The 9,082-nt window shown below is 39.7% G+C and overlaps 1 protein-coding gene across 1 annotated transcript in view; it reads left to right on the top strand.

The window, feature by feature from the left end:
- Positions 1-263: 263 nt before the first annotated feature.
- The window catches only part of LOC132377870 (inter-alpha-trypsin inhibitor heavy chain H3-like), a 162,039-nt gene continuing 153,220 nt past the window's right edge, over positions 264-9,082 (top strand). The window contains exons 1-3 of the mRNA XM_059944307.1: positions 264-353; positions 4,075-4,155; positions 7,145-7,311. Coding sequence (XP_059800290.1) covers positions 264-353; positions 4,075-4,155; positions 7,145-7,311 — 338 coding nt within the window. The remainder of the gene's footprint in view (positions 354-4,074; positions 4,156-7,144; positions 7,312-9,082) is intronic.

Genomic DNA, 9,082 nt, shown 5'->3' with positions numbered 1-9,082 from the left:
AGTGAAAGACCTATAAACTCATTGACTAAATAACTAATTCCATTATTGGCCTTGCTATACAGATTGTACTTTAAACTATTTAGATTGCAGAAGTTATCTGAAGCATCTGTATTTGCTTTAAAAATACAGTTTGTTTACCTTACCATATTCCGCCAGGACATCACTACCTGGCAATTGTAAGAAAAATGTCAACACTACTGCTATTTATTAACAGGGTTCTAAATAAAATCTATGACTTGCTTTTCAGCAGAGCACTGTTCAAAATGAAGACCATATTGTCCTATTTTTTATTTATTTTGATTCCTGTATTAATATCCTCTGATTTCATCATAAGAGAAGTAGGCCATCATAAGGTAATCTACAACTTATACCATCTTAATATATCTTCTATCTTCTTAATTCAATGAATTATTATTTTAAATGTTTCTTTTTCAGACTGAATATGTAAATTCTTCATCAAATATTTTGAAGCTATTGCAATGAATGCTTAAGTTATAGGGCAGTAAATCTGTGCATGTGAAATTTCTCTTTCACTTAATCACTGTGCAATGTGTTCTGAAGAGAAATATAAAAGAATTAAATCTTGATCATAGATTTCAAATAGCTGAATTTTTTTACAAAGACAATCATACTGTACTTTTTGCTCATTACAGCTGAAACTATTTTATAAACGTTAAGCCTTGCATTAAAGGAAGGCCCCAGTACAGATGATATTTTCCCAATGAACTTGCATGCAAGGGTAAACTAATTCCCAGTCTTTGTCTTAGTTTATAACATTATAGTCACTGTACAATGTCTTATTTGATTCAATGGCACGTTCTGCTTCAATTCAATGTAAGTTTTATCTTGCTTTGGAGTCTATGTTCTATTGGCAGCACCAATCAGCAGCTCAGGAAGATTATTACAGTAAAGGATCAAAGATTAAAATTCCAATACTACACCTGTAATTATGGTGATAGTCTAGAGCATACATGGTACAAGGATTGTACCAGAAACCCAAATTATAATCTAGAGATTCGATTATTTCCGAATTATCTACTTTTATTTCAGATTCTTCATTTCTGCAGTCTTCTGCTTTTTAATTACTGAAGAGATATGTCAGATTTTTTTTGCAGAAGTGTCAACAAGTAAAGGTCTCTGATGAATCACAGGCCTGGAAAAACAAACTAGCGATCAGAGTTCAAATTCTAACATGGAGAGTGGAATTTAAAATCGGCTGATAATCTGGAATGTAAAAAAAAAACTGCTCATTTGACTCATAGAGAAGTACAGCACAGAAACAGGCCCTTCAGCCAATCTAGTCGATGCTAAAACTATTTAAACTGCCTCATCTCATTGCCCTGCACCCGGACCATAGACCTCCATACCCCTGTCGTCCATGTACCTATCCAAACTTCGCAACACCACTTGTGCTCGCATTTGAGCTTGCATTCACCACCTGTGTTGGCAGCTCATTCCAGACATTCGCAACCCTCTGAGTGAAGAAGTTTCCTCTCATGTTCCCTTTAAACTTCTCACCTTTCACCCTTAACCCATGAACTCTGATTGGAGTCCCACCCAACCTCAGTGGAAAAAGCCTGCTTACATTTACCCTATCTATAACCCTCGTAATTTTGTATACCTCTATCAAATCTCCTCTCAATCTTTTATGTTCCAAGCCACGCAGTCCTAACCTATTCAACCTTTCCTTATAACTCAGGTCCTCCAGACCTGGCAAATTCCTGATAAATTTTCCCTGTACTCTTTCAACTTTATTTACATCTTTCCTATAGGTAGGTGACCAAAACTGCACTCAATACTCCATATCAGGCCTCAACAATGTCTTGTACAACTTCAACACAACATCCCATCTCCTGTACTCAATACTTTTGATTTATGAAGGCCAAAGTGACAAAAGCTTTCTTAACAATCCTATCTACCTGTGACACCACTTTCAATGAATTGTGGTCCTGTATTCCCAGATCCCTTTGTTCCACCCCAGTCCTCAGTGCCCTACCATTCACCATGCAAGACCTACCCTGGTTGGTCCTACCAAAGTGCAACACCTTGTACTTGTCTGCATTAGATTCCATCGGCCATTTTTCAGCCCATTTTCCCAGCAGATGCAGGTCCCTCTGCAAGCCATGATAGCCTTCCTCAGTGTCCACTACACCCCCTCTCTCGGTGTTATCTGCAAATTTGCTGTTCCAGTTAACCATATTATCATCCAGATCAGTGATAGAGATGACAAACAACAAAGGACCCAGCACTGATCCCTGTGGCCCACAAAGCCATTGTTTAATCCAGTTTACTACCTCACCTTGAATGCCGAGTGACTGAACCTTCTTGACCAACCACCCATGTGGGACACGGACAAATCCCATGCAGACAACATCCATTGCCTTGCCTTCATCCACTTTCCTGGTAACTTCCTCAAAAAACTCTATAAGTTTGGCAAGACATGGTGTACCATCCACAAAGCCATGCTGACAGTCCCTAATCAGTCCATGTCTGTCCAAGTACTTACAGTATATATCCATCCCCTCAGTACTCCTTCCAATAACTTCCCCTCAGCTGATGTTAGACTCACTGGCCTATGTTTATGTTTAGAGCTTTTTTCAAACAGCAAAACAACTTTGGCTCTCCGCCAATCCTCTGGTACCTTCCCATCACTGAGTATTATTTAAGTACCTCTGAAATAAAACATGAAAGCAGAATACTTTTCATTCGAAGAGTGTTGGTGTTCTAAGGGATCTGGGCCCCGACAACCTCTACACTTGCCTCCCATAGGATCCGAGGGAACACCTTGGGGATCTATCCATTCTGATTTACTTCACAGTCTGTAATCTATACAAGGTCCATGAAGTTGATGCCCCTTTGTCTCACTTCCATAGACTCTGTGACCACCTCCTAAATAATTACAGATGCAAAGAAGTTATTTAAGATCTCCCCCATGTTTTTTGGCTCCAGACATGGATTACCATTTTGGTTTTCTAGAGGACCAACTTTATCTCTTGCTGTCCTTTAGTTCTTAATATACCTGTAGAATCTCTCAGGATTATCCTTCACCCTGACTGCCAGAACAACTTCATCCCTTCCTTTAGCCTTCCTGATTTCTTTCATGTTGTTAAAAATGATGGCAATCCTATTACACTGAGGTGAGTTGGGGAAGATAGGCTGAAGGTGGGAAAATGAGAACTGGCCTGTGATCGTCGAACCCAGGTGAGTGAGGGAAGATAGGCAATGGGGAAGTGGGAATGATGTAACAGGCTGGGCCAGAGGGGGAAGATAGAAGTGACAAACAATTGAAGAAACTGGAATCTGATAGGAGAGGGCAGTGGACCATGGAATAAAGGGAAGGAGGTGAGGATGTGTTCCATACGGAAGAACGTGTAGTTGATAGACAATTCCTCCTTCAAGTACCCACCTCACCTCCTTCTCTTCACTCATGGTCTACTATTCACTTCTATCAGACTCCATCTTCTTCAGCCCTTCCTCCCTTCCACCTATCATTTCCCAGCTTCTTACATCATTCCTATTCTCCCTCTCCTCTACCTGACAATCAGCAAATGCAGCTCCTCCCACCACACCATCCCAGCACCTGGATCTACCCATCATCCACCAGCTCTCACTCCAGCCCTTCCTCCTACCTTTTTATACTGGCTGTCTTCCCCACCTTGCTTTTTATACTGGCTGTCTTCCCCACCTTGCTTTTTATACTGGTTGTCTTCCCCCCACATTGCTTCCAGCTCTGAAGAAGGGTCTCAACCCAAAGTATTAACTGCCTATTTCCCTCCAGAGATGTGGCCCCAGCACCTTGTGATTTGCTCCAGATTTCCAGCATCTGTGGTCTTTTTCGCATTTTCCTGGAGTTTCTGTCACCAGCAGGTTTTAACAACCATTCTAAGTACTTTTTACAACCACATATTCCCAGCTATCAGTAAGAGGAGGCCTGTACAACATATTTTATAACAGAGAATCAAAAGCTTTACTGGACAGTACACTATGTTTACTTTCCTAAAAACAAATACGTCTTTTCTTTGGGATGTAACTGATTCCAGTTGCCTCAATGTATAACTTGTGTGCATAATGCAGGTGTATTGTAACATTAACATGTTTGTTCATCCTTTTCTTGGCTGGGAACAGAAGAGGAGCACAGTGGACCACAGAAGAACAGTAGGTTTGATTTCTCTGACTTTATCTATTTCATTTAGTATGTCCATTCATTTTCATTATGCTGGGTCATAATATTTCTCCCAGTTCTCTTCTTTCTCTGAATAATGATTTGATTGGATTTATTTTAATTGCTTTATACTATTCAAACCCCATCACCATTCATAATAAAATTCTTGGTCAGGGTTGTCCAGAGTAGTACGAGGACCTATTACTTACAGTGCCCCATTATGCAGAAGGCAAAATGAACCAGATAGGTAAAGTCAACATGGCGCTGCTGATGCACAGCAATGTTTCACAGACAACTCACAAAATTACTAGACTTTTGCACATTGATTGTTGGTCAGCCATTGCTTATGGGTAGAGTTTATTTATTCGGTTGTATTTCTTTGTTCTACCGTAAATGCCTACAAGAAAATGAACCCCAAGGTAGTATATGGTGACATATACATACTTTAATGAAAAATTTACTTTGAACTTTGAACTGCCTCCAAGGGGCATCCAATAACATGGAGTGGGCTCTGAGATGCAAGTAGGAGCCAAGGGTCCTTTCCTGAGGCATTGCCCAGAAACTCCTAATAGCCTTTGCAGACAGCACAAAGATTAGTGACATCGTGAAATGCCAAGAAGATTGCCAAAGGGTACAGCAGCATATAGATCAGTTTCAATTACAGTACTGTGCAGGTCTTAAGCACATGAAAAAAAGTTTTGTTAAGCAAAGATACTTCCAAAAATAATGAAATGAAAAGTTTCTAAATAACAAAAAAATTGCTATAAATGGTAAATAACTAAATCAAATCAATATTTGGTGTGACCAACCTCTGCCTTTAAAACTGCATCAATACTCTATTGCGCAGTGTTATAAAAAAAATCAGCTGCTATATTGTTCCAAGCATTGACAACTTGCCAGAGTTCTTTTGCAGACTTTGTCTGTCTCGTTAGCTTCTGTTTCTCCAGGTAATCCCAGACAGACTCAACGATATTGAGAGCAGAGCTCTGTGGAGGCCATACAAGCTGAAACCACATAAAAAATCTAGGGTGCCTAAGACTTTTGCACAGTACAGTACAGGGTGCCACTGTAGTGCAATCGTTAGTGTGACACTATTACAGCTAGGAACATTGCAGTTCAGGTGTCCTTAGTAAGCAAGTTTGGACAATCCTTTCCGTGTGCACATGGGTTTCCTCCAGATGCTCCAGTTTCTTTCCACAGTTCAAAACATACCGGTTAGTAGGTTAATTGGTCATTGTACGTTGTCCCATGATTAGGTTAGGGTTGATTCGGTGGGTTGCTAGGTGGTACGGCTCAAAGGGCTAGTTCCATTCTGTACACAGTTATTTGACAGGAGGCTCAGTAGCATTAGCAGCAGGGGGATCTTGGGGGTCCAGATGCATCGCTCCCTAAAAGTCACCAGATGGGTTGATAGGGTAATAAACGATGTGTATGGCATGCTTGCCCTCATTAGTTGAGACATTGAGTTGAAGAACCAACAAGTTATATTAGAGGTTTATAAAACTCTGGCTCAACCACATTTAGAGGATTGCATTTATTTCTGATCACTTCATTATAGGAGGGATGTGGGGACTTTAGAGATGGTGTTGAGGATATTGTCTGGTTTGAAGGATCTGTGCTATGGGGAGAGGTTGGCCAAGATGGGCTGCTTTCTTTAGAACAGTAGAATCTGAAGGGAGATTTGATAAGTTTATAAACTATCCGAGGCATAGATGGACAGGCAATCTCTTCACACAGGATTGAAATATCTACTACTAATATTTCAGGTGAGAGGGAGAAGATACAACAGTAATTTGGAAAGCAAGCTTTTTAAAAAGCCTGGAATGTGCTAGAAAATGTGGTGGTAGAGGCAAGTAGCATAGGAGAATTTTAGGCACAAGAATATTCAGAGAAGAAAGGGATATGGCCAATGTGTGGGCAAGAAGGATTAGGTCAATGGGTCAACGGCAGATGCAATCCCAATGGCTCTCCACATGGCTTTAGACCTCCTGAACAACACAAACTCCTACGTCAGGATGCTGTTCATCGACTATAGCTCAGCATTTAAATCCATCATTCCCACGATCCTGATTGAGACGTTACAGAACCTGGGCCTCTGTACCTCCCTCTGCAATTGGATCCTCAGCTTCCTAACTGTAAGTCCACAGTCTGTGCGGATTGATGATAATATCTCCTCCTCGCTGACAATCAACACTGGTGCACCTCAGGGGTGTGTGCTTAGCCCACTGCTTTACTCTCTCTATACACATGACTGGGTGGCCAGGCATAGCTCAAAAGCTGTCGATAAATTTGCTGATTTATAGATAACCATTTACTTATTTATTTATTATTTTTTCCATTCTTCTTCTACATTATGTATTGCATTGGACTGCTGGTGCTAAGTTAACAAATTTAATGTCATGCCAGTGATAATGAACCTGACTCCAATTCTGATTCTGATTAATCGGGTCAGCACAACACCATGGGCCTAAGAGCCTCTCCTGTGCTGTCTTAATCGTTATTCTATGTTCTAGCTCATCATAGTTGAAATATTTGGAATCATTTTTAAATGTTTGCAAAATTTTCAAATAGATCAAATTACTCAAAGTTTAATTACCAACACCTTAAAATATGAGCAAATTATTAAATGCATCAAAATGAAGTAATAACTCACCTATCTAATAAGATTTTCCACAACCCAGCCCACACAAATAAATGATTTTGCAATTTGTACGCATCCTTCTCCAGTGTAAAGCTAAGGGGTTGATTGTGAAGTGCACCTGCCCCTCTGTATGTTATGGGTACAATAATCATTGGTTGTCAATCCGTTAGATTCATCTTGCTTGGTGCTATTTTTACTTCTAACATTACCATTGATAACAATGCAATGATTTACTTCTGATCTTTCTAGTTGTTTTTTCTCAGTAGTTCTCATTGTAACATTCCCCATCCCACATCCCACCCTCCTAACCCCCACCCCTCCCACCTTCTGATCTCCTTTAGCCTCTGAGGGAGCTTGAAATCTACAGCATGAAGATCGATTCCAAAATAACCTCACGGTTTGCTCACAATGTGATAATTAGCCGAGTGGTAAATCGAGCTAATGCATCCAGGGAAGCCTTCTTCGAGATAGACCTACCCTCAACTGCCTTCATCACCAACTTCAGCATGTGCGTATCAGCTTATTCAGTTCAGTTTACTAATAAGCTTAAAAGAGGTACTCAGCAGCAATTTTATATTATTAAACAGTAAAACCAGCATGCAAGGCAAGTTCTTCACTGTATCTTGTATGTCTGAGAGTATAAAGTAATATATAAAGTAATACCAATACCAAAAATATGACCAAGGTTAATTTAAGGAGCAAGAAAAATCTGAAGAACCTATTAAACATATTTACAGCAGGGATCATTTATATATTCTTTGAGAAAGCTTTACTAAATGCTTCGTGTGTAAGTTTGCCATCTAACGTGAAGAGAAAGAATCAAAAAGAACTTGGAATTTTCTGCCTAAGGAGTTTATTTTATAAGAGTGGATTGTGGCACTGCTATATGTCTAGTCGTGAGGTTTGACTTATTTTTAGTAAGTAATAGTAATTTGTGATCATTGTTACTAAATGTACTATTCATGACATTCTATGACAGACGAGTAACAAAACCATTATTGCTGGCTGCCCATTCACTGTTAAATTTGTGAAATTGCCAGATCTATTAATAAGCAGTTTAGGATTCCGGGGGACTCGCAATTATATTTCTGATATGATATTTTTAATTAATTGAGTTTGTTTTTTTAGAAGCTGTTGTCAGTGTTTTTATTCTGGTGAATTACTGAGGGAACAGCACTGGTGACAAACTATCAGTTACATTAAATGGGGTGCGAACAGCCACAAGTAAAATTGGAAAGGGCAGAGATTTGTAAGAAGATGATGCATTGCAACTTATGAATCACTGTGATCATGGAATACAGGCAGTTGAGTAGTCAAAACCATTACATTAGTCATTTGCCTCATTCCAGTCCTCTGCAAGGAAGCAACAAGCACTGGCATCATGGGCAAGTATTTTGGTTTCCTACTATATTAGTAGGACCTCAGTGACATTTGAAGTCATTTTCAGGCTTGAAGAGGTCCAGATGGTGAGAAGAAAGGAGAAACATTCAAGCTTATTCAGTCACTTTTTCTTATGGCTCTCAGGAATGCTGTAGCAGTTGATACGAGAAAAGCTTTGAGCACTCTTGCCCTGGACCATCTAGTCCCTCTCAGGAGACGCCCTCAAAACTCCCTACTTTCTTTAAGTTGTAAGGGGTTCGGAGACCATAGACCACTTCCTCTTTGCCTGTCTGCAACTGAAGGCTGGAAACATAGGAATGAGGCCTAATGGATATCATCACTGAAAGCATGCTGCTTCATCTGACAGGGGAGAATTTGACCTGCTATAAATCACTATAAAAATGCATTCACTCCTCTAGTTAATTTCTGAAAAAGCGATTTCTCACAAATAGACATTCAGGGTCATAAATGCTGAGTCATATTGTGTTCAAAGCCAAGAATGTGGTTTTCAAATGACATATTGTTGTTGCTTGACAAATATCAACTGGCCACAGTGAAGATGACCTCCTGGTTAAACTGCTCAATGTGCGCTACGAACAAAATGCTCCTGTTTGCAATTCCAGGAAAAGTCAAGGCCCCCGGTTCATTGAACACAGCATACCTGCAGATTCAATTCAGACTCAAAAACTGACTGCATTAGTTTCATTTAATTAGTAAATAATGGTTTCTGTTGGAGATGTTATATATCTAGGCGTGAATCTGACCTCTAAACCATTAAAGTTCCGTTAATTGATATTGAGTTTCAAACTAAATTATATTTATTCTAAATTTCAGTGTTTCAAAAGGCTATTTTTGTTTGTTGTAACTTTCTCTGTGGCCTTCAGCAGAAACAGCCTTCC

This window comes from Hypanus sabinus, chromosome 19 (genome assembly GCF_030144855.1).
Source record: "Hypanus sabinus isolate sHypSab1 chromosome 19, sHypSab1.hap1, whole genome shotgun sequence".
Classification (NCBI taxonomy): domain Eukaryota; kingdom Metazoa; phylum Chordata; class Chondrichthyes; order Myliobatiformes; family Dasyatidae; genus Hypanus; species Hypanus sabinus.
This window is presented reverse-complemented; position numbering and strand designations above follow the sequence as displayed.